The following is a 24,813-nucleotide window of genomic DNA, read 5'->3' as shown; positions in this document are numbered from 1 at the left end:
AAGGGTACCTTGTAGATCCTGAGTATTCAAACTGCCCCGGTCTCTGTCTCCTTGCAGGAGTTCAATCTTGGCCTGTAGTTCCTGGTGCTCATTCTCCAAAAGTCTCAAGGCCTGGTTCATCTGTAAATCTCTGCTGTCTGCTCCCTGAAAGGAGAAAGAGAGATCCACAGAATTAGGTCAGTGCTACAGGGGGAGGTTGGGGACAAGTCCTATGGAAGAGGAAACTTAAAATTGTAGAATTTAAGAGCCAGAAGGAATGTTAGGGAAATAGAGAAGCAAGGATTTTATTTTGTATTCTTCCTTTTGTTCTGCTCTGTTACATTTATAACAGTGCATTATTCTTTTGATATTCACAGGGATTTGTTTCCTGTCACCTTGGTAAGTCACCAAATTGAGGAATATCAAGTCACCACTTTTCTAGATGTTTTCACTTTTCGTTTCTTATTCTAGCACTAATTTTCTTTCTTTGGTAATGTGATTTTTCACAAATTATGGTTAAAACAGCAAGCGAAAAATCTTAAGAATTGCCTTAGAGGTGGTGGGAAGAAGAAAACCATAAAGGATGAGGTGTGGATGAGAAGCATGGTGGCCAGTGAGGTTCACTCCTTTTATAAGGCTCATACACTGCTTCTTATCAAGTGGGCTGTTCCGATCCCTGTTTTAGGAATAATTTTGAGATCTTCACAATTCCAAACCAAATAAGTAAAATCCATGCAAAATATCAAATATATGATTCTATTTTTATTTTTTTTTTGGAGAGGTTTTTGCTATAGGGCGCGTGCGCTCGCCAGACAGACAGAGACATAGAGACAGAAAGCGAGAAATCACCCCCCAGGGGTATGGTCATGCCGCAATCCCTTCTCCTCCATTCTCCTCTCGGGATCTTGGGCATGCACGCACATGCGCCCGGCGTGAGTTTTAAGCCACCAGGTCCTGGACGCGAACCGCGGTCAACTACGTGGGAGTCCAGCGACATAGCCATTACGCTAACTGCTGGTTCCCGCAAATATATGATTCTTATATATGCTAGGCATTGGGCTAAATGCTTTTCATTAATTACCTTACTTAAGCCTCAGAACAATCCTAAAATATAGGTACTATTATTATCATCCTTATTTTAGAAATGAAGAAACAAGTTTAGAGGTTACTTTTTTAAGAACACAGCTTGGAAATAATAGAACTCTTAAGAATGCCAGATGAGGGACTACTGTAATCTCTAAAAAACAAGTTACCAGAGGTATTAATACTCACCTAAAATAAGTGACATTTTTTCTATGCCAATAGTTGGCAATTCCATACTGGATGCTCTACTGAGATGGAGTTTGGAGAATGGGTGGGATATGCCCATTCATAGGCTGATGAATATTCCAACCCATCCCTTTGCATTTGGACGGTGTCATTCCACTGAACACTTACTTCATGTGCATGAACGGTGAAGACTTCCTTAATAAACTCAAATTAGATTTCAGAACCAAAACAGTGAGGCTGGTATCAAGTGGGCGGTGAGGGAGAAACTGAAAGCCAGATGCTCTCAGCTACCTTTGGGGCTCCTGACCCAGGAGCAACTTCTTTCATCACCACCCCTCCTCTCCATAACCTTCCTCCTCCCCCAGTGCCTGGTACCTGCAGTTTGGACTGCAGCACATGGAGTTGGCTCTCCAGCTCTCTATGCTGGGTTCCTAGGGTCCTCCAGTCCTCCTTCAGAGCCTCATACTGACTCCTCCATTCTTCACATTTCTGTTCTGCCAAGGCCAAGGACCTCTGAGGGAGAACAGAGAGGAGTGCTTCAGCTCCCTCACTCCCTAGAGTGGGGGTGGAGGGAACCCAGCTTCAAGGAATAAAAAAATCTCCATACCTGGGTGCTCTGCAGCTGCTGCTCTGCACTTATTTTCTCTTCCAGCACTTTCTGCAGGGACTCCTTAGCTTTCTGCTCATAGCTGTTTTTCTGGTCTTCCATTTCCAGTAGCACCTTTTTCATCCCCCAAGGGGAGTATTTCTGTAAATTTGATGCATTCAACAAATACACACTGAGTTTCTGTGTGTCCAGTGTTGAACTGGTACACAGAAATCAAAAGAATTTGGTCTTTACCTCCAAAACAGAGGTACTTGTAATCTGGTGGTCCTTTTATTCCAAGCTAGAGCTAGCAAGGAGAGTTATTTGGGTGATGTGAGAGGTGAGCTGGAATGGTCATTGGGTCCCTTAGACCTTCCACAGGTTCTTCAAATCCAAGATGTCCAGTTAGAGCTCATCTTTCTTTTTTTAAATTATTTAATTTTATTTATTTATTCATTTATTTTAATTTGACAAGACACACACACACACACACACACACAGAGAAAGTCACCAGGTCCCATGTGGGAGTGTCCAGTGCCTTAATCACCACACCACCTGCTGGCCCCAGAGTTCATCTTTCTAAACTTGCTCATTTCTCTTGGGTTTCATATCTCAGTGACCAGCATTACCACCCCCCATCTAGCCCCTAGTCTCCCAAACCCTAAACCAGGGAGTCATTCTTAATCTCTCTCTCACTTTTTCCTGGTAATATATTGGTCATGAAGTTTGTCAACCTCTTTAACAACTCATACCTGTCTCTCTATACTTCCTGCCACTTCTTTAGTTTAGACTCTGATAATCTATTATATAGATTAATACAATAGTATCCCTATCTTTAAGCCTTGCTTCCCTTAGTAGCGTGGTAGTTGAGGTGCTGGACTCTCACGTGGCTGACTATGGTTCACCCTGGACCTGGTGGCTTGCTTTTTCTCTCTCTCTCTTTCTCCCTCTGGTGAAGTTGAAAAATAATAGAAATAAATAAACAAATAAATAAATAAATAAAGCCCCTCTTTTAGTCCTGCATTTAGAGTTCTTTCTAAAATGCAAATCTGATCATGCCACTCCCTGCATAAATTTCTCAACAGATTCTCAGTGTCCAAACTTCTTGGCATGGCTCCTACTTGCAAGTCCAGGCTTTCATTACATGTTAATTCTACCCAAGCTGAACTGCTTGCAGATCTTGTAAACACTGTGCTTTTTGGCTTCTGCCTTTACCCGTAATCCCTTGGCCTAGAGCCTCCCAACCCACCCTTGCAACTGGTTAACCTCTACTAAATCCCTGTATTCAATCCAAGTATGGTCATTTCTGATAAATCTTGATCAGCTGCCCTCCCAACTCCTAATGAATTAGGTAACTTTTCTTACTTTTGACAGTATTCAGAAAGTATCCCTTGCCTGCCTCTATTGTTCACTATATTTATTCACATGTCTCCCTTACTAGATTGTGAACTCCTTCAGGGCAGGGAACATGCTTCTACTTAAAAAATAAAATAAAATAAAAAACAACAAACAAACAAAAACCAAGCTCTGTTGCCTCAGGGAACCGATTAATTCCTTGTAAACTCAGTTAACGTTTTTAAATGAATACATTTGCATTTTAAAGTTCCTCCTGGCTTCAGGATTAAAAAAGAGACACAAAAACCACTTTGCAAATTCACCAGGGGTCTTGCTTTCCCTTTCATCTCCCATGCCCTTGTGATTTCCAAGAGGGCAGGTGGCTTTTACTATCAATTGTAGAATATCTATCAGGTAAACAATAGTCCAGATGATGCAAATTTAGGGATCAATGTGAAATCACTTTCCTTTAGCTTTGGTGTTTCCTGAAAATTTGGATTTAAACGTGAGGGGATGGGGCCAGCAGTTGGTGTAGTGGTTAAGGCGCTGGGCTGCCGCATGGCTAACTGCAGTTTGAATCCTGGACCTGGTGGCTTGAAAATGATGCTGGACACGTGTGAATGTGTGCCTAAAATCCTGAAAGGAGAATAGAGGAAAAGGGATTGTGGCATGGTTATCCCCCCTGGGGGTGATTTCTCACTTTCCCTCTTTCTGTCTCTGTCTCTGTCTCTCTCCTCTCTCTCTCTGGTAAGTGCATACGCCCTATGGCAAAAACCAAAAAGAAACAAAAAAGAGTGGGTCTTATATTTTTGAAATTTTTGTTAAAAACCAGATCCAAAGTGACTGGTGGTCATACATGGAGGTTGTCCCTGTTATTGGACTTAACCATGCTGGTCATTTGCCACTTTGATCCCTCACTGATAATGAAGTAGAATTATCCTCCTTTTTTTTTTTTTTTCCCCCAACTGAGAACTTCACATTTTTTCTGTTTGTCAAATGTTTCTTCCCTTTGCACCTCACATCCACCTTCCACCAACCATTTTCTACCACCCTCTTTCTCCCCTTACAGTTTCTAGCATCCACACTCATCCTCTCCACCATCACATCTTCAGATCTCTCAATCTCTACCATAGATGCAGACACTCAGTGCAAATTGAGTGGGGATATACAATGTGTATCTTTCAAAGTCTGGCTCACTTTAAGTCTTCTAAATTCATCCTTTTTGAGTCAAGTGATAAGATCTCAATTGTTTCTTAAAACTGTGTAATATTTCATAGTATATATGTGCCGTAGTTTTTCAACTCAGTCATTAGTTTTTGGACACTTAAGTTGGTTTCATGTTTTAGTAATTGAGAATAATGCTGCAACAAACATGGATGTGCAAATGTCATTCCAATTGAGTGTCATCCTGGAAGAAGTATCCTCTTAAATGCTTACCTGTGTACAGGTGTACAGCTGGTTTTCTAAAGATCTCAGTTTGCTCTTCAACTTGTCTTCATTAAGTTGTCCCTGGAACAAATGAGAAGAATGAAGGTTTGGGCCAAAATATAGTCTAAAGAGTTTTACTCCATATTCCTAGCTCACTGTCCAGCACATGGTTGCTCAGTGTGTGGGACTGAACTCTTTCAGGAAGTAGTGGGGAGCAACAATTACAAAGAATATATTTAGATACAAGAGGACCGCCTCCTCTTTCTCTGGACTAGGACAAGGAGGAGTCAAGCCCCCACCTCTCCCCCTTTTTTTTTAACCTAGCAAATATGTTGGGATATCATAGCAGGGTCCACTGGAAGGACGGTTTCTTCTTCTTCTTTTTTTTTTTTTTTTCATTTTTTAATTAATTGCCAGAAGGCACTTGTGCTGTCCATAGAGAGACATAGAAACAGAGAGAGAGAAAGCACCCCCAAATGAGGAGTGATCGTGCCACATCCCTTCTCCATTTCTCTATTCTGTCATGATTTTAGTCATGCATACATATGCACCTGGTGCGGTTTTCAAGCCCCCAGGGCCAGAGTTCTACTGGTCACCCATGTGGGGTCTGGCTCCCTTAACCAGTAGGCTGCCAGGCCAACCCTGACAGGAATGGTTCTAAGATGCCCTTTCTCTCTCTCTCCCTGCCTCTCCTGTCTCGGCTCTCTGTATTACTCACTTCTGCTCAATCTGTACATGGACCTTTACTTCTAAAGTATGGGCCAATAATGCCATAGGAGTCTTTCCTCCAGGGGAAATATGTATTCCCTCCCATACCCCTTGTTACAAGTTGAATTGTTTTCCCTCCACAGATCCCCAATAGCTCAGAATGTGACATTATTTGAAAATAGGGTTCTTAAAGAGGTAATTAAGTTAAAATAAGGTCATTATGTTGGGCCCTACTCTAATATGATTGGTGTCCTTTAAAAAGAGATTAGGCAACTGGGATATATCAAGGGAAGGCTGTGTAAAGACGTAGAGAAGATGACCATCTTGCTAGGAGAGACACCATAGAGGTCAACAACCTCAGAATTTTAGCTTTCAGAACTATAAGAAAATAAAATTCTCTTGTTGAAGCCACCTAATTGGTGGTGCTTTTGTTATTATTCCTGGCAGACTCATGTATTCCTCCCCCCAACTCCCATACACACGCAGTAGACTCAAGATGAGAAATTCTTTAAGAAAGCAAGAAGTGGAGGGAGAGAGATACTAAAACAAGGTGGGAGTGAGGTGAGTGAAAGGACTGCCCAGAATTTCACATTCTATTTATGCATAGGCTCAGTCTGTCTTAATGGCATTTGGACATTCCAAGAGGAATGCTAATCTCAAGGGTGACAGTGAACAAAGGTGGACAGGAGGGGCCATTCTGTTTCTCAGTTTTTGAGAATTTCAGCTGAGTAGCTAACAGCTTCCTTGTTTCTTAGTGGTTCCCTCCACCTGCAGCCTTGCCCCTTTTTCTCAGGTAGAGATTTCATTCCTCCAGCTTTAAGTTTTACTTAGTGTGTGTGTGTGTGTGTTTGGTGGGGTGGGGTGAGAGGGTGCCATCAATAACAGCAAGTTTCCTAGAGAGGGCCATGGACCTCTTTAGCAGTTTTCATATCCTTCCCCCGCCTCCTTTTTCCACCCAGACCTTGTGGGACATACGTGGTCTCTAGAAATTCTACTTCTTTTCAAGCCTAAGACGTGTGGCCCCTTTCAGTCAGATGATATGGATGTTGCCAGCCCTCATGATGTTTCTCGTTTCTAACAGTCAGGGGGGGGGGGCAGAGGAAGGGACTCTGAGGTTTTTCTCCCTCAGTGACTTTCAGGGCGCCTGGGGGAGGCAGGAAGTGGTATTTTAGCTCCTGTTTTGATCGTATTTGGCTGATTCTTTTAACCACAGGAGCCAGGGGGCGCCCCCACCCTTTTTGCTTCCTGTGTTACTCAGCTAGGCCTTGCAAAAGCAAAAAGCTTTGACAAAAACACTTTTTAAAAGTGCCTCAAACTAGAAATGTTTTTCCCAACGCCTTGTGTGAGAAAAAGCTGAGAGTCAGGGATTTGGCATCTGATACCCACAGAGCTTTCGGACAGATAAAAAGAGGTGGACAGAAATGTCCACTTTATGAGCTTTGGAGTAACTGGAAAATGGCTAGAGTTCTGAGTAGTCTGTTCATTGTCAGTCCACAAGTCCTGAGATCAACCGGCTCCACACCCACCTCCCCAGGTCCGGATCTTCCAACTCTATGCATTTTCTATCACCTCAACTCTTACTATGCAGAATGCAGTCAAGCCTGCTGAGTTTAAGGTTGATTTATGGTTGGGAAGAAAATAGGCCTAAAGCAATATTCTTAAGTGTTTCTGTCTCCTGCCTTTTTGGGTAGCCCCTCTCTCCCTACTTCGGAGTATGGCTTTAATCCAATGTTTTGCCTCTTCCAAATGTTTTTGTATTTTAGCCCAACCCCAGATTACTTTTCCATTCATGTTGCAATATCAGAAAATACATGGTAGCACATTCAGTGGGGTTGAAGGGCCACCCAAGTCTTGAGCTTGAACAAAATCTCTTGTCCACAGCTCTGCCTTCCTAGACTCCCCAAGGCAAGTAGGAAAGTTGCAGCCAAATTGTTGCAAATGGGGCATTTAGTTTCCTGGGCTGAGCCCCAGTTATCCCCACACTGAAGCCCAGTGTTACACTGTGTGGGGAGAAGCATTTTACAGGCCTAATGATGACCTTCACTCTGAAAGCCTAGGGCTTGGGGGCACTGTAACTCCACGGAAAAGGAAGAAAAGTAGAAGCCATACACACCTGGTGCCGGTCCAGGGCTTCTGCTCCTGCTTCTGCTTGATTTACCCCTGCCTCTGATCTGTCCTCCAGAAACAACACACCTCACCGCAGAAGTATCAGCCCAGAGCTCATCTCTCTGCTCTAGCAGAGGTTGCTTTGGGCTTGTAGCCAATCCCTGGCTGAGCTGTCATCTCAGGATCTTGATTCTACTTTGCAGTTCTTAAAACCCACTCATGCCCTGCTCCTGTTTTTATATTGCTCAATGTTGAGAGCGCCCTTTTTCTACTGACTGAGCTGTGAAGGCTGGACCCCACTCCAGAGGAGTCTCAGCAGTGCACCAGGACTTACGACATCCAAAAAGCCCGAGTCAGTGTGAACATGGTGGAAACTGAGGGAGCTGATCCTTGGGGTTTTAGTAGAGTTTATAGTGAGCTTTTCCTCATGTCAGGTCTATTGGAAAAAAATAAAAAAGCAACTGAGTCCAGGCTCAGTTCTGGACTCAGTCTTCAATTGTTTTCCCCAAATACCACAGATTGTTGCTGTCCTGTATTGCTGTTGATGCTTTCATGAGAAGAATAGAGAGTAGAGTTGTCTTGTTTTGAGTGAAGCAAAGGCTCTCAACTGGAAAGTATGAGACTATTTTTCTTAAAAACAGGAAGCTAGAGGTTTGGGGAGGAGGAAGAAGAGAAGGGTGAAGATTGGGAGGGGCAGGAAGAAGGGAAGGAGAGAATCACAACCAGGAGAACTTCTGCTCTTGTGCTGTAGGATGGGGTGAGACTCCCCCTCAGAAACCACGCAGGAATGTCTCTAATATATGCTCCCTGGCTCTGAGCTTGCTATGGTTCAGTCTCTTAAGTGTCTTACCTGTGATATCACAGGAGTCGCCTGCCCCACCCTCTACTTGTAACCAGGGTCCTCATTGTTAGAGATCTTTTTAAGACACAGTTTTGATCATTCACTTTCAATTCAATGTCACAGAAGTGACTGAGTTCCTTCTAAGGATGGGCCAGATGTTGCTAAGCCTAAGACTTTAAACCTCAGTAAGCTACCCTGCTTATTGCCTATATCGGGTTCATAAGCTGGGAATAGCAGTGTTTCCATGGATCTCTAATGGTTTTACTGTAAAAAAAAAAAAGTGGCCCATAAATTATCTGAGATATCCTGTTCAAGAGTCCCATAATTCTAGACCTGCCTGCGTCCCTTTCTTGGTGCTACTCTGACGGATTCCCTTCATTTCAGTCATGTTCTGCTACACCCAGGGCTCTGTTACACCGGGACCTATGATCATTCTGACCCCTTTTACTTACTTTTCTCCTTTCTGCTCTTCTTCCTCATTTCCACTTCTTCTTCTGTGCCAGTGAACCCCTATTCATCCTTCAAGACCTGACTAAAATGGTCTTTTTCCTTTGGAGCCTTTTCTATTCTACCTCAGCATAATTGCTCCCTTTTCTTTTCCTTGTATGGCTTCATATATACTGTTGTTACAGCCTTATTATACTGTTTTGGAGCGATTTACCGTGTGTTCTTTTATTCTGGTTGGAGTATGAGATCCTTAAGGCCATGGACTCTGCTTTGTTTTGTTCCTATAGCACAGGCCCCAGCACAATTACAATTTATCAAATGTCTGTTGAGCAAATGAGTGAACTGATTTCAATTTAGGTTAGCACTGGCATATACAGCTGTCTGCTCCAGGCACCTTCTCTGCTGAAGAACACAAATTCCTTAACAGTCAGGAGACTTGACCATGGACTGCCCAATCCAGGTATAATGTCTGATGGGGGGAGGGGGCTAAGTTTTGTCCTTATCCTCACCTTCCACTTCTCTGTCTAAGCACAAGCCACATTCAAGGTCAAGTGAGATGATCACGGAAACCTGTAAGGTTGTGTGTTCTGTCTCATTGCACCTGCTGCTTTATTCCTCGGTGGTAACAAACTACATGTTGCCTCCAGAATCATTCTAGTTTAGGAGGTTCAACATAGATCTCAGGACCTCTGGAAATCCCTGAGACCTTTCCAAAGGATCTACAAGGTTGTCTTCCCTTTTCCAACTATGCATCTGTGTGAGACTAAATATTCTTCATATTCTCGAGTCAAAATAATGCATTGCTACAGATCAAATGCAGAAGACAATATGAGAATCCAGGTGTCTTCTGTTCAGACACATTAAATGTATTCACAAAGACATAAAGCAATGCTACTACCGTTCTCTTTATTTGTTGTTAATAATTTTCATAAAAATATATAATTTAGATTAGCATATAATTGTTCATTATTATTTTTAAAATAAATATTTATAAATTTTTTCCTTTTTTTTTCAGAGAGAGATTTTTGCTACAGGGTGCAGGTGCTCGCCAGAGAGACGAAGAGACAGAAAGCAAGAAATCATCCTTTTGGGGGGATGATCACACTGCAATCCCTTTTTCTCCATTCTCCTCCCAGGATCTTGGGCACACATGCACACATGGCCAGCATGAGATCTAAACTACCAGGTCAGGGACTCGAACCGCAGTCGACTATGTGTAAGTCTAGTGATGTAACCATTACGCCATCTGCTGGTCCCTAAACTCATTGTTTCTAAGGCTGTTGAAATAGGTTCCTTAAGATCCCCTGCATAGGCAATCATGCAGGGAGCATTGTTTCAGCGGCCACACTGCAATCCCTTCTCCTTCATTCTCTTCTCAGGGTTTTGGAATATGCACACACACATGCCTGGCATGAGTTTTAAGCTGCTGGGTCTGGGACTTGAACCATGGTTGACTATGTGGTAGTCCAGAGATATAACCATTAACGCCATCTACTGGTTCCTCTGATACGGTAAATTCTAATATGGTAGGCTGGCCCTATAGCACAGTGGCTAAGTACTGTACAAAGAAAGCCAGATCCCACAACCAGGGTTGGGGTACATGGGAGGCAACTCAAAAAACATGCCTGGGGCCAGCAGATGGTGTGGTGGTTAGGGTGCTGAACTCCCACATGGCCGACCATAGTTTGAGTCCCAGACCTGGTGGCTCGCTTTTTCACCCCCACCCCCACCTTTGTTGAGTGCATATGCCCTAATGCAAATTTTTAAATAATAATAATAAGTGAAATTAAATAATAATATTTTTTTTTTTTTAGGGATTTTTTGCTACAGGGCGTTTGCACTAGCCAGAGACACAGAGAGAGACAGAGAGAGAGAAAGTGAGAAGTCATCTCCCGGTGGGGGGGGAGCCACATTGTAATCCGTTCTCCTCTCAGACCTGGTGCAGGGGTAGCCACATTGTAATCCGTTCTCCTCTCAGACTTTGGGCACACATGCACATGCACCTTCAGTGAGTTTCAAGCCACTGGGTCCGGATCTCAAACTGCAGTTGGTCATGCTGAAGTCCAGCACCTTAACCACTGTGTCACCTGCTATCCCCAAAAGAAAAAGAAAAACATGCCAGGCATGTGTATATGTGCCCAGATTCCTGACAGGATGGAGAATTGTAGAAAAAAAAAATTGCAGTGTGATTGGGCCCTAGTGCAAGGTACTTTGTCTCTCTTTGTTTCTTACATGCACATGTTCATGCATGCACCCTCTGGTGTTAAAACTTTTTCTTATATGGTAAAAATAAGAGGTTTTTTGGGATTTTCAATAATTAAAAGAAAAAAAATAGTACAGGACCAGCCCTGTTGCCTAGTAGTTAAGGAAACCAGATCTCACATGGCCAATTGCAGTTTGAGTCCCAGCCCTGGCAGCTTGGAGAACATGCCAGATGCATGTGTGTACATGCCCCAAATCCTGACAGGATGGAGAAATGGAAAAGAGATTATGGCATGACCATGCCCCATTGGGGGGTACTTTCTCCTTCTCTCTTTCTCTGGCAAGTGCACTTGTCCTCTGGCAATTAAAAAAAAAATAGTATAAAGGGGTCCGAGATAAAACCTCTTCTGTCTGGGCTCTGATAGGGTTCTTCCAGGCTTCTCATGTCTGTGTTCAGTCCCTCCTTGCACTAGACTATATCGTACCTCTGGGTCTTTGCCTGTACTGCATCTCCTGACTAGGATACTGTGCCTGCTTCCACACTTGCCTGGCAAATGCTTATATACCATAAATATTCCTTTGGCTCTCCTCTTCTCTGGAGTTATTCATTCCTTCCTGTATTTTACTATATCCTGAAAACATTTATTTATTTTTTTAATCTCTCTGTATTATTTAGACATCTGTTTTTCTTAAAAAGTCATGAGTTTTCTAAAAGCAGAAACCCTATCAAATTAATCTCATTATTTCCAGAGCTGGTAGCCCAGTCCTTGGTACAGAGAACATGATCTATGAATATCTGTTAGAAGTCTGAATCAGGAGACCTGACTTTTAGTTCCAGTTCTGCCACTAACCAGCTAAGTGACTTTGACAAGTTACTTGACCTCTCTGAGACTTAGTTTCCTTATTGGCAAAATGAAAAGATTAGATAAAAGGGTCTCTGAGATTTCTTCCCATGCTGGCATTCATGTCTGGGCTGAGTAATGAAGCATGCTGGCTTAAAGTAAATATTTGAGTGACTCTCATATAAAAATAGTTGACATTTACCATATTCAGTAATATTAACTGTACTGGGACCTTCCTTCTTCCCTTCCCACAAATTGAAAAAAAAAAAAAAAAAAAAAAAGGAATGCCTGCAACTTTTGGTTCTGGGTTTTCCCGGGGCATGTAGAAGCATGACCTTCGGTTGATGACCCTGGAATTAGCTATGTTCTCCCATAGATTTACTGTGACTTGTTTGAACTCTAGGTGTCAGCACCATTCCCCTCTCTCTCTTAATTCTTCCCAACTCATCTCTTGCTGAAATGGTGTGGAAGGAAAAATGAGATGGGCACATGAAGAAGCCAATAAGCTTTGTTAGAAGATTCCATTCTCTTACCTTCCAAGAGCTGTCAGAAGCCCTGATCAGGGTGGACAGTAGGTCTTGGAGAATCACCATTTTCTGTTTTAGGACCAGCTCCCTTTGTAGGGCCTCCTGGGGGAAAATGCAAGAGGGTAAGATTAACCTGGAGTAGGAGCAGGTAAGTGGATGGAGGAGCTGAGGGGAGAGGTCTCATGCCACTTACTTTGAGGTACTCAGAAAGCTGGATGATTTCCTAGAGAGAAAAGAAAAGGGTACTCGAAGACTCTAGGTTCCCTGAAATCCTGGAGCATGTAGAACCAGAGCCTGGATTGAGTTGTGTAGAGTAAACCTCTTCTGCCTGGACTCTTACAGGGTTCTTCCAGGCTTCTTATATCTGGGCTCAGATCCTCCTTGCCATCTAAGAAGAAGGTGCCCCTCCAACCCAGCTTGAGTTTACCATGAAATTCCAGACTGTCAGAGCTTAAAAAATATATGATTTAACCCCTTTAAAGCAAAGAGTTTGCTTACCTTATCCAGAACTGCAACTCCATAACTGTGAAGAGGAGGGGGGGAAAAAGGACAATGGGCCAAAGAATCAAACAAATCAGGAGGCAGTGGGTTGATTCCTTTTGGGATCTTTTTTGAAGAGCCAATAGGGTGGGGAAGGGCTTATTTTTTAATTAAGGTGGACATGGAATTTCTTTTTCCATATACTGTGTGGAAGTATTTAGGTAAATGCTTAGAAGAGAGGGATAGATGAATATGAGGGGCTTGAGGTCAGGAATTTGGAAGTTGTTAGACTCAAAATGGAGTCATTTGTGTCAGCTTGTGTTAAATTGACTAAACCAAGCTGGAGAATGCTATAGAGGGGGGTAGTTCCCACACAAGTATGCCTGATAACAGCTACTGTCACAAGGAAGTTGTGGTGGCAGAGCAGTAATGCAACACTCTTCGATGCTGAGGTCCTACAGGAACATCCTGGGTCTGTGCTGGGTACATGTGAGCTTGCCTGTGACCCTACCTGGCTGAGGCTGGGGGGAGAATCATGGTGTGATGACCCTGTTGAGGGTATATCCCCTCATTCTCTTTTCTCCCATGGAAAAAATAAACTTAAACAAAGGGGGGTCATTACAAGAATTCTGCCAGAACTACAATCTTGTACCAAGGTCCTCCTAACTTTCTACCAAAAAAAACCAAAAAAAAAAAACCAAAAAAACCCTTTGTAAGAACATCTCCCCCTAACCACCTTCCAGCCTTGGACTGCTGTCACCCTTGTTATTGATCCGAGGAGCCAAGAGTAATTGTTCCCAAAACAACTTGTATAATTCCTCCTCATTCTTCTTTTAGAAATCTGTATCTTCCTTTACCTCCCTGAATACAACTATGGTTTACTATGGCAAGTGTAATCACATTGCAATGCCTATTCCTGAACAAATATCATTTTTCTTTAAGAGTCTTTCTCTTGCCTGTTATTTAGAAGTTGACAGGAACACGAAAGGAACTCACTTAGTTTGTTGACTGGCATCGTTCTTAATTGTTGGTTGTCCTTCTTCTGTTTTTGTCTGAGTACCTGAGAGATGGAGGATAAGATGATTCAGAACCCTTAGCAAGGAAGGAAGGAAGTACAGAGGGACAGGGCCTCTCCATTGTTGGTGAACTGGAACTGCTATGGCAGATGGGGGCTGTCTGCAGGCTCTGTTTAGCAAGGGGTCTCTGCTCTTACCACGGTGGTGTTTGGGTGGGTTCTTGGTGGGAGAGTCCTGTGTTGGAAGGCCCCCAGCCTGTGAAGAGAGGTGGTCAGCCAGATCTCTCTGGACTCCTGAAGGAGAATGATGTTGGGTTGGAAAGGTCTCACAGTTGGTCCCAGGTACCTTGAAAGCAAGCAGGGGAGGGGAATGCTGAAAACCACTGCCTAGAACCTTTTAGAAGGAGTTTCCAATTGATTTCAGAAAAAGGAATCAATGATCATGTTGTTATGGATTAAAAGTTTGTGTGTGTCTCCCCTTGTCCCCATCCCAATTCATAAATTATAATCCTGTGTACCAATCTGGAGGTAGAAACTTTGGGAAGTAATTAGATCACTGGGTGGAATCCTTATGAATGGGACTAGTGCATTTATAAAAAGAGACATGAAAGAGCTTCCTCTCTGCCATATAAGGACACCTGAGGAGAAGACCACCTATACCAGGAAGAATGTCTTCACCATACACAGGATCTGCCGGAGACTTGATCTTGGACTTTCAGCCTCCAAAAGTGTGAAAAATAAATTTTCTGTTGTTTAAGCCACCCTGGGTAAGGTAATTAAGGGTAATTTGTTATAGAGTTCCAATGGACTAGGACAGTATTACGGGTCCAGAGGAGGAAGGTCACCCACTCAATCCTTCAGGACCACAAGATTCTTCCTGGCAGATGGAAATGGTCCTCCTTCCTCCAGCCAGGCAAATGGAGCTGGAATTGCCTACAGCTTTTCCTCTCTAGAATCCCCGATCTACTTTGTTTGGTCACAGTCATTGACACAACCAGCACCGTGATGTGGAGAGCATGGAGTGAGGGGACCTGGCTCCGGTCCCCCTCTTCTAGGTCTTAGTCTCCTGTCTAGGTAGTGAGGAGTTTGGAACAGGTGATGGATCTCTAGGGCCCTTTCATATTCTAGAGATGGCTTCCATCCTCTTGGGAATAGATGGAACATTGCTGAGGTATTGTGTGAAGAGAGCACATCAGGGAGTCGTTGGGAATTTAGTCTGGTTTTTTTTTTTTTTTTTTTTGAGAGTTTTTTGTTATAGGGCACATGTGCTTGCCAGAAAGACAGAGACAGAGAGACAGAAAGCGAGAAATCACCCTTCAAGGGAGATGGCCACACCGCAATCCCTTCTCCTCTGCTCTCCTCTCGGGATCTTGGGCACGTACGTGCACTCGCCCTGCGTGAGTTTAAGTCGCTGGATCCGGGACTCAAGCTGCGGTCGACTACATGGGAGTCTAACCACATAGCCATTATGCCAATTGTTGGCCCCGTATATTTTCTACTTATAAACTCAGAAGTCGAGGTTGGTAACAGCACTAAAAGGCTAAGAAATGCCTGTGGATCCAATCATATGGACTGACTCTACTTCAGTGAAACCTTATAAAGTAGACAAGGGGTGGGATGGAGTTCCTTAGTTAATTATATTTTCTGTTTTCTTTCTCCTGAATTTTTTTTTTTCTTTTTAATTTTTGGAATAGGTCACATGTGCTCACTGGAGGCATACAGAGGGAGGGGGGAAAGTGAGACTGCATCACCCAAGGGGATGGCCATGCCACAGTCCTTTCTCCTCTTGGGATTTTGGGTAGACACACACACACATGCCGGTGTGTTGTTTAAGCCTCTGTACTAACTGTGCAGTCAACCAATTGGAATCTAGTACCTTAACCTCCACACCACCTGCCGCCCTGCATGTGCCTTTTTTTTCTTTTTCTTTTTTTAAGAATTATTTATTTAAATTGACTTATTAGTAGTAGTCTTCAACTTGACCAGAGAGAGACGGAATGTGAGAAAGCAAGTTACCAGGTCCAGGATTCGGAGTCCGTGGACCTGTGGGAGTCCAGTGCCTTAACCACCACACCACTGCTGCCCACTGCACTTGCCTTTCTATAAAAATAATTTTAAAACAATTCCATAATTAATAACCTAGTTTACTTTTCAATTTAGGTGCATTCTAGCGGCAACTTCTACTCTCTTGGGAATAGATGGAACGTTCCTGAGGTTTTGTATGAAAAGGCAAAGTAGGGAGCTGAAGGGAAGGTCATAGAAGCAGTAGTCACTTCCTCCCTACCCAGAGCAGCGTGTCCCTTGGCATGGCCCACCTGCTGTCCTGGAGAAGAAATCTTGTTGGCACAAGATAAGGGTTCCCTGACCGTCTCCTGGCCTGGCCTCCTGGAGGGACCCGGCTCCCTGGCCTGGGGACGCTGTGTCTTGCCTTGCTCCTCCAGCTCCAGATTTCTCCTCTTGAAGAATTGCTGCTGTCGAGCTCTCTGGAGCTGCTCTCTCTGTTGGATTCTCAGCGCCTTCCCCACCTGGCGGCAAGTGGTCATGTTGGGGCGGCAGCGGCGGCTCTCCCGGGTCTCCTGCCGGCGCTCCCACTTAGCCTCATAGCTCTCAGCCCACCGGGCCAAGCCAGGGCAGGGCCTGGGATCTCGACTGATCATGATGACCTCCGAGCACCTGTTGTGCTTGGCTTCCAGTTCCTGGAATAGCTGCTTGGATCTGCCAAATGCCAAGAGGGAGGAGAAAGGGAGGGGTCAGAAGATGGGCAGAAAAATGACTATTTCTCTGGACCAAGGGTGGAAATAGCACAGCAGTAGGCCATGAAAACTTCAGATGTGATGGTGTCAAATGGGAGTGAGGACTCCTGAGTTCAGCCTCCAGTGAGCTAGTAATATCTAATAAAAGTGAAGTCCTACTTTCCTCTCTCTGTGTCTCCACTCTGTAATGTGGAAGGGTGTCTGGCTACCAGTTCTTTAACTGAATATCTCATCATGCCTCTAAGTCAGAGGGACTTGAGAAATAATTTATAATGGGACCAGCAGTTAGTGTAATGGCTATGTCGCTAAACTCCCATGTAGTCAACTGCGGTCGAGTCCCAGACCCAGTGGCTTAAACTCATGCTGGGCGCGAGTGCATGTGTGCCCAAGATTCCAAGAGGAGAATGGAGGAGAAGGGATTGTGGTGTGGCCATACCCCCCTGGGGCTGATCTTAAAAAATAATTTATAGTACTTTTAATGAGGACTGGCCCCATGACGTAATGGCTAAGAGAGCCAGATCCCACATGGCCAACTGCAGTTCAAATCCTGGACCCAGTGGCTTTGAAACTGCCAGGCACAGGTGTGTGCATGTCCCAAATCCAGAAAGGATCAAAAAAAGATTGGAGGAAAAAAGATTGCAATATGACCATGCCTCATTGAGAGGCACTTCTCTCTCTGGTGAATCCATGTGCCCTTTGGTAATTAAAAAAAAAAAAATCATAATTAATTTGTAGCCTCTTGAATAGCAGGTATGTGTTTCATTTAAAATTTTTTAAAATTATTTTTATTTTTATTTCTAAAGAAACAATTGAATGAACTTCCCTCCACCTTATCCCTTGATCTAAAAAGAAACTTGTCATCTTTACTGTTTTCTTGGCCCAAGTTGTCACTCACGGAGTTGAGTGACACCTCTCCAGATGTAGAGGGATAACTCGACCTCCTCAGGATGTGACCACCACCCTCTGCTCTTTTCTTGACCTGCGGCACGCAGCTCACGGAGCCTGGGCCTGGGATGGTTTAGGAGGGAAGCTCCGCCCTAATTCCTCCATCATGGTGTCCTGACTTGTTCAGAGCCACACAAACCCAGGGCTGGGCTCTGGCTCTCAGTGCAGATCAAGTCAAATCCGTATTGGTTGAGCACCTGCTACATGCCCTGTGTAGGCCACAACCAATTTCAGAGTATCTGGCTCAGAAACTCGTGGAACTAAGGATTCCATTTCTTTTGGATCATCTCCCTGTGAGGGCCAAATCTGGTGCCAAGTCTGTGTCTAGCTCAGATGCAGATTGTGCCATTTAAACCAGCAAACACACAATAATATCTCAATAAGGCTATGACAAGTAAAAAAACAAACAAACAAAAAAAACAGAAAAAAACAAACCAAACATAACAGTAGCCAAAAGTCTGCAGGGAACCAGGCTTGGTGTAGAGGACATTCTTGACGCCCCTCCTCGTGGACTTACCTTCAAAACCCTGATCCTTTCTTGCTTCTCTGTGCCTTTCTCGCTTTTCTACTCCTCCCCACCTACCTTCTACTCTTCTAGAACTCTCTGATAGCTTGGCGGATTGGGGCTGGACTTGAATGAACTGGATCCTGAGGACTGAAAGTCTATGTCCTGCCTCCTCTGGTCACTGGAGTCAGACCAGGGACTCCCCCTCACAGCTGCTGCTGTTTCTCTCCATGCCGTGACCCACCACCCTGGAAACTGTAGTTCCTGGGTAGGTCAGAGGAGAGCATCTCAGCTTCACCAACAAGCCGGCATTCGACAGCTCTAACCCCCACCCCTCCTCCAGTTTATTTATAGACCAAACAAATACATAAGTAGCAGCTTCTCTGCCCCTTTATTGAGACTTTGTTTCCCATCCTGGCTCAGTCTGGAATTCTCTGCAAGATTCTTGCTCTCTCTCTGAACATACCACTCATTCCCCGGGCTTCTGGGCCAGCAGTTTTATCCTTGAAAGGGGTCTTCTGTGGTCAAGCCCTGGGGCTTGTGGGCAGGCAGTTTTATCCTTGAAAGGGGTCTTCTGTGGTCAAGCCCTCACTGTTGGAAGGCCACACTCTAGTCTCAGGCAGTGACAGTCCCAAGAAGAATTCTGAGGCCTGTAACATTTGTTCTCTCCATACTGTCTCAGAAGGGCTCTCTTCTTTCTTTAAATATCTCTTCTGACTTTTAGTTGTGGGGCCCTTTGATTTTCCATCTGCTACTTTCTTTATTTAAAATTTAAGAAAGTATACAAGCGACTCATCCAGATTATCAATGACTAAATGGAGGAGTCAGGATTATGTACACATGAACGCTATGCCCAGAACATGCGTCTGTGGCACTGCTAAGCTATCGCTTCTGGCTATTCTGCCATAGACGTAGAGGAGCCTTGGCTCTGACCCCTGTCCTGGCTCTTGAAATCCCAGTCTTCTCATCTTTAAAATGAGGCTATCCTTTGTATGGTTATGAAGATTAAATGATAAAATGCATGCCATATACATAGCACCCAATAAGTGTTAGCTTATTATTATAATGCAGCAAAAATATTATTATTATTATCCTTGTCATGCTGATGTTGTATATTGAAGACTTGGTGCTATGAGACAGAGGGCCCAAACTAAACTAGTACCCTCAGGACCAAGAATGCCTCATCTCCTCTAATTCTCCCAACCCTCTCTCTCTCTGAAGGAGTATATTGTTTACCAGATTAAGGAGATACTGGTGCCAGATTAAAAAATCACATTTATTGTTCTGATTCATCTGACCTCTGGCTTTGGACTTGATTTGGTTTGAATAATGGTTTGTTCCCATTGAGGTTCATGTTTTGGAATTTACTCTTAGTGGGCAGTGATTGACTATCCCTCCAAAGTTCACGTGCTATATTATAAAGGTGTTATATGAAAGCTTAATCCTTTCATGGTGTTCTAGGGTGGGGTTTTTGGATGTGATAAAGTCACTACTGCTGGGCCAGTGATTGAGTTCTGGTATGTACATGAAGAGAGGAAATAAGGCAGAGAGAAACTCATGAAAACAGACCATGCTCACTGAAGTTCTGCCTTCCTGGGGCCAGCTCTATGACTGCTCAAAAGAAGCCGGGTCCCACACAGTGACTATAGTTTGAATACCTGGCAGGATAAGACTTAAACACATCAGGTGCATGCATGAAGACCTAGGATGTGACAGGCTGAAGGACTGGAGCAAGGGGACTACAGCTTGACCAGCTCCTGCGGAGGGGGCTCCTCCCGCTTGCTTTCACTTTCGTGAGTGCACACATGCTCTCTATCATGAAGAAAGGAAAAAAAAAATTCTACCTTCTGCCATTCTGTGATACCTTTGGACTTTCCAGACACTGGAATCACTAAGTTTTGCAAATAAACCTTTATTTTTTTTATAGATCCCTCAGTCTCAGTGACTTCTGCTAGCAATGCAAACAACAGACCAATACAGGCCTACAAGGAGAAAGGACTTTTCTGTCATCTGGTCATAATCACCATCTCAATTAGATCAAGCAGAACGGCAAAGATGTGGAAGTGAAGAATTGGTTCCAACCTGCCTGTAGCACACCATTAAAATGTGGGGTATGAGGTCCTCTCACTGGCTCCAGGTTACCCACAGCTTTGTAGTGGAGACAGAGTCCCTGATTATTGAAAATCCCTGTACTTCTGGCTGTGAAGAGGAAAGGGCCATGGATGAGAAGAGAGGCCTGAGATGAGGTTTCTTGGACTCCGCTTGGACCATCTTCCTTAGTCCACTGAAACACATGGCTACTCTGCTCTTTGCTTCCTTAGGGACAGACCCTGGGACTTAGCACCCGAGAGGAAAGTGCAGGAGAGATGAGTCCTCAGGGAGGGAGCCTTCCCCAGGTCCGTAGGCCCCACACCTGGTGGGATTGGGTGTAGGGTAGATGAGTGAGTAGTACTCAGATGTCCCAGTTGTCTCAACCATACTGACTTGCTTAAAAACAAGAAACCATGTGGATCGACTGATTGACAGGATTAGGCTGTAAAAGAAAAGGAACTTGTCCTTGTAGGGTTCAAAGAAAGGCCACTAGGCCACTGCTAGGGATTCTGGCATCTCTGGGCTCCCCTTGGCAACATGACAGGGACTAGTTGGAACTTGGAGGAAGAGGTGGTGCTAGCAGAGCTACAGGGAGAGACCAGGGTGTTGCCTCTTACCTGATGGTGCCTTGTCAACTGCCTTTCCAAGTCTCTGCTTCTACTTCCTGGCCATGTGCACGACAAAGAAGATGACCGGCTCCCTGCATGGGCCTGGCCTGCCTAGAGCAAAGCTCTCAGAGTGAGCTAAGGGGGAGCTGGACCCAAGCTGAGCTACTGGAAAGGCAGCTGTATGTATGGGATCCCTGCCTTGAAGGGGACTGTAAAAGGCTATTTAATTCACTGGTAGCCTAAATTCTAAGTCGCTTGACTTACTCTCTATTCTGATCTAGTGAAATGGATAGAGCAAAAGGAGCAATGAGGATTGTACCCCTGTGCTATAGCTAGTGGCTCTGAAAACCGACACAAGATGCTTGCTTGGTTACTCAGTTCCCAATACTGTTAAATGAGTGGCCTGCCCTGTGCCTTCCTGTTCACACAGGGATTTGGATGACAGTGCATCTTCTGCCCTACCCCAAAGTCAGAGGTCCCAAACCTGGATACCCAACTGTCCTCCTCTTCAGTTACCTCTGGGTCCCAGGCTCCAGCCCAAGTAGCTCAGGAAAGCATCCCAGCTCCTGGATAGATCTTGGCTCTGGTGTCAGATGGAGCAAGACAGAAGCAGCTGGGTGAGTGTAAGCTCTCAATCCGTGACTCTGGACCCCCTGAGCATTTCCTTACTTGTTTCTGTCTTTTTGCCCAGCAGCCTTGCTGAAACAGGAAACAGACAAAGCCACAATGTTCACAAAAACCCCAGTTCCTCTCTTTTGCTCTGAGTGGCCCCTTTACCCTGAGGCCCCTTGGGCGGGGCTCACAAGCTCCTCCCAACAGTAGGAACCCAAGCACCTCTTTTCTCTCTCCTGGATTGGTCTGAGGTCTCTGACAGTTTCAAGTCAAAAATCCTTTCCAGGGTTAGAGAAGGATGGACCTCTGGGTTGGATTCAAACCTTGCAGTTTCTATGGGGGTAAAAGTGACTCTTTGTTGGTAAAACCTAAAAGAGACGTTCTCAGCGTAGGCTTTCATGCATCCAAAGATAAAATAAAATGAAAAATAAATGACAAAAGTGAGAAATACTTCGACCCCTTTGGGGGGTGACTCCATTTACACTTGAAATATATAGGGAATAAATTCTGAAATCAAGAATGCATCGAGAGCAAGGATAATGTAACATGTGAACATGCAGAGAAACCAAACTGAAGCCGTCTCTTGCTCACCGTGCTTCCAGTGCTCCTAAAAGTTCTCCCGCATGGGCCCTGAGCAGGAGCTCCTCTAGTTAAATTCTTTCCTGGAGTAGTCATTCAGACCCGTCACTGGGATAACTCCTTTCTTTTGCCTTTAACAGTGGGGAAGCTGGTGACCTTAGTATTTACCCTTGATACTTCCTCTCAGGTAACTTGCTTCTCTTACCAGTAACAATAAAAAGACTAATACTCTTTGATTTTTTAGCCCCCAAACATTCACATCTAAGTTTGTCCCTATTGTATAAGTTAGCTTTTTTAAAGGTTCCAGCTTACTCAGGGGAAGGGGTGGGAGGGAGGCAGAGGACTGGGTGGACAAAGTGTGGGGTGTCAGCATGGCAGTGGTGCCGTGAAGTGGGGCACAGGAAATGTGAAGTCCGCACCTGCTACTGATCCCCAAACTCTGTTTGTAAGTTACACTGTAATAGAAAATTTTATCAAATCCTCTATGGAATTGTCGGCTTTGTTTTCCAGTCTCAGAGCACAGCCCCACATGGAAACATTCAGAAAAGCATCTGTGAGGTATTGCTAAGGCATGACCAAAGGAAATCATAGTCTTAAACGTTGTCATTACTTAAATAAGTAAAATAAAAAAGAAATGACATATTCATTTGTTATTTAGACAAATTTCTAAGAAAAAAATTAGAAAAATCAAAGAAAGATAATAAAAACAGATACCAAGAGAAAGGAATATATTATATTAACATGAGTTAAATTGATAATAAATTCAGAAGCTTGTTTTTGCATGCATGTAGGTGAAGGGTAGAAATACTGATAGAAAATCAAATCATTTGGCAAATCAATATAAAAGAAAAGGAAGGAACCAGCAGTTAGTGTAATGGCTATGTCGCTGGACTCCCACGTAGTCAACCGTGATTCGCGTCCCGACCCGGTGGCTTAAAACTCACACTGGGTGCGTGTGCGTGCATGCCCAAGATCCCGAGAGGAGAATGGAGGAGAAGGGATTGCGGTGTGATCATCCCCCCCTGGGGGTGATTTCTCGCTTTCTGTCTCTATGTCTCTGTCTGTCTGTCTGGCGAGCGCACACGCCCTAGAGCAAAATCCTCTCCAAAAAAAAAGAGAAAAGGATATCTCTAACAATTTAAGAATAAACACAATACAGTGATAATTAAAATAATTTTAGAGTCATTTGTATAACTATGCTAGTTTTTATTTGTTTGATTTTTACTAGAGGGCACAATTTCTTTTCTTCCATTTCTCCTTCCTTTGGGGAAGAGATGTATGTGAATTCATGCTCATGTGCCTATGTATTTCTTGAACTGCTGGGTCTGGGACTTGAACTGTGTGGTTAGCCATTTAGGATTTGGCCGTCTTGGGGCCAGCAGGTGGTGTGGTGGATAAGGGCGTTGGATTCCCACATGGCCAACCATGGTTCAAGTCCTGGACCTGGTGGCTTGCTTTCTCACTTTCTCTTTCTCTCTCTCTCTCTCGTCAAATAAAGAAAAAAAAATAACAATAACAAATGGAAATAAATAAATAAATAATTCTTAAAAAAAAAAAAGGATTTGCCCATCTTAACCATCAGGCCACAGAGTTTGCCCTATGTTAATGTTTTGAAAATCTGGATAAAATGAACTTAAGAAAACTCTGATTTACCAGATTAGGTGCAAGTACAGAAATACAGTCTAATCATCAGCTGGCCTCCACCTGGGGATCCCTTTCTTCTAATGTGGGCTAGTAAAGGGAGGGTTTAAATCAGGCTACTCTTGAGCTGGGCACCTGGAATTTACTGGCCAGCACTCTGTGGTTCTTCTCATTGCTAGCTAGGTTCACTAGAACCCTTTGTTGATGGTCATATCCTAGAACTTCTAGACATAGGCTCCTTGATAAATGTTGGGTCCTGTGTGGACTCCCATGAAGAGATGAGTAGAGGGTAAGCAACACTTTGCTCCATAACCCAGTTGCTTTACTCTTCACAATTTCACACAAGCATGTGCAATATCAGATAAGGTGGGATTATTAGATTTTATTGTAGGGTTAGGGTAACTAAAGGGAATTCCAATTAATGAAAGGAAGAATTTTAACCTGTATGCTAATGACTTTCCCTATACTCTAGGAGACAGTACTAAGAAGTTAAGGCCTTCGTAAGGATCCCCTCATGGTTGCTGCTAGTTCTAATCTTGTTCCCCTTTTCTTGCTATTGGGTGGCTCCCTGCTTATCTGCTGGGAGATGACAACCTTACCCAGAGGAGTTGTTCTTGCCTTAGAATCCTCTCAGGTACTCCCTACAGTGTTTTCTTGGCAATGCGTTCTTCATGTCTACATTATTCATTCTAAAATAATGCTTCAGACACTTCTAATAGGATAATCCATGGTAGCCTCGGTACCCCAAGTTTTGTAGAGCAGCTCAGGGTCTGTTCTTGTTCACATTCTCCCTTTTGGGTGACTTACAGACTCTCCTCTTTAGTCTCCCAAGTGTCTGCTGGTAACTGTTTAATGACAGGTCCTCACAAATGTTCAAAGGACAAATATTCAAGAGTGCTATGGCCTAAACTCATCAGAAAGAAGATAAATATTTCCTTAACTCCTACATTTGCAAGGTTGCCTTCATGCAGTGGAGTTATGACTTCACATTGGTGGCAGGACAGAGTTCTCATTTTCAGATATCTGTTGTTGTTGTTGTTGTTGTTGTTTTTGCTATAGTGTGTATGTGCTCACCAGAGAGAGAGAGAGGGAAAGTTAGAAATCACATCCATCCCCTACCCCACCGAGTGGATGGTCACGTTGCAGTTCCTTCTCCTCTGTTCTCGTCTCAGGAGAGAGGAGCACATGCACACACACCCCGTTTTTCAGGCTGCTGAGTCTGAGACTCAAACTGCACAGTCAGTCATGTAGAATCCAGCCACCTTAACCACCATGCCACTGGCTGGTCCCCGTGGGGATCAGTAGCAGGTATGG

General features: G+C 44.0%; 2 protein-coding genes across 8 annotated transcripts in view; one reads left to right on the top strand and one right to left on the bottom strand.

Annotated features, from left to right (window-relative positions):
- CUNH1orf74 (chromosome unknown C1orf74 homolog) overlaps positions 1-21,171 on the top strand; it is a 29,394-nt gene extending 8,223 nt beyond the window's left edge. The window contains exon 3 of the mRNA XM_027776106.1: positions 19,896-21,171. The gene's annotated coding sequence lies outside the window, so the exon portion shown is untranslated. The remainder of the gene's footprint in view (positions 1-19,895) is intronic.
- TRAF3IP3 (TRAF3 interacting protein 3) overlaps positions 1-22,138 on the bottom strand; it is a 28,047-nt gene extending 5,909 nt beyond the window's left edge. For 3 of the 7 annotated variants that reach the window (XR_003551208.1, XR_003551207.1, XM_014591887.2), the window contains exons 1-11: positions 21,184-22,137; positions 16,081-16,480; positions 13,964-14,111; positions 13,747-13,810; positions 12,769-12,793; positions 12,464-12,493; positions 12,277-12,372; positions 4,607-4,678; positions 1,856-1,996; positions 1,624-1,761; positions 9-144 (exon numbers count right to left, since the gene is read on the bottom strand). Coding sequence is in view for 5 of the 7 variants with exons in the window: in XM_014591887.2 (XP_014447373.1) it covers positions 9-144; positions 1,624-1,761; positions 1,856-1,996; positions 4,607-4,678; positions 12,277-12,372; positions 12,464-12,493; positions 12,769-12,793; positions 13,747-13,810; positions 13,964-14,111; positions 16,081-16,422 (1,192 nt within the window). In the remaining 2 variants the exon portion in view is untranslated. Of the gene's footprint in view, positions 1-8; positions 145-1,623; positions 1,762-1,855; positions 1,997-4,606; positions 4,679-12,276; positions 12,373-12,463; positions 12,494-12,768; positions 12,794-13,746; positions 13,811-13,963; positions 14,112-16,080; positions 16,481-17,980; positions 18,281-21,183 lie in introns of those variants that run through there. The other 4 variants (XM_027776105.1, XM_027776104.1, XM_006159325.3 and 1 more) reach the window with 4 other exon arrangements.
- Positions 22,139-24,813: the final 2,675 nt, after the last annotated feature.

This window comes from Tupaia chinensis, unplaced genomic scaffold (genome assembly GCF_000334495.1).
Source record: "Tupaia chinensis unplaced genomic scaffold, TupChi_1.0 Scaffold000627_1, whole genome shotgun sequence".
NCBI lineage: Eukaryota > Metazoa > Chordata > Mammalia > Scandentia > Tupaiidae > Tupaia > Tupaia belangeri.
The sequence above is the reverse complement of the archived record's forward strand: the minus strand, read 5'-3'. Positions and strand labels throughout refer to the sequence as shown.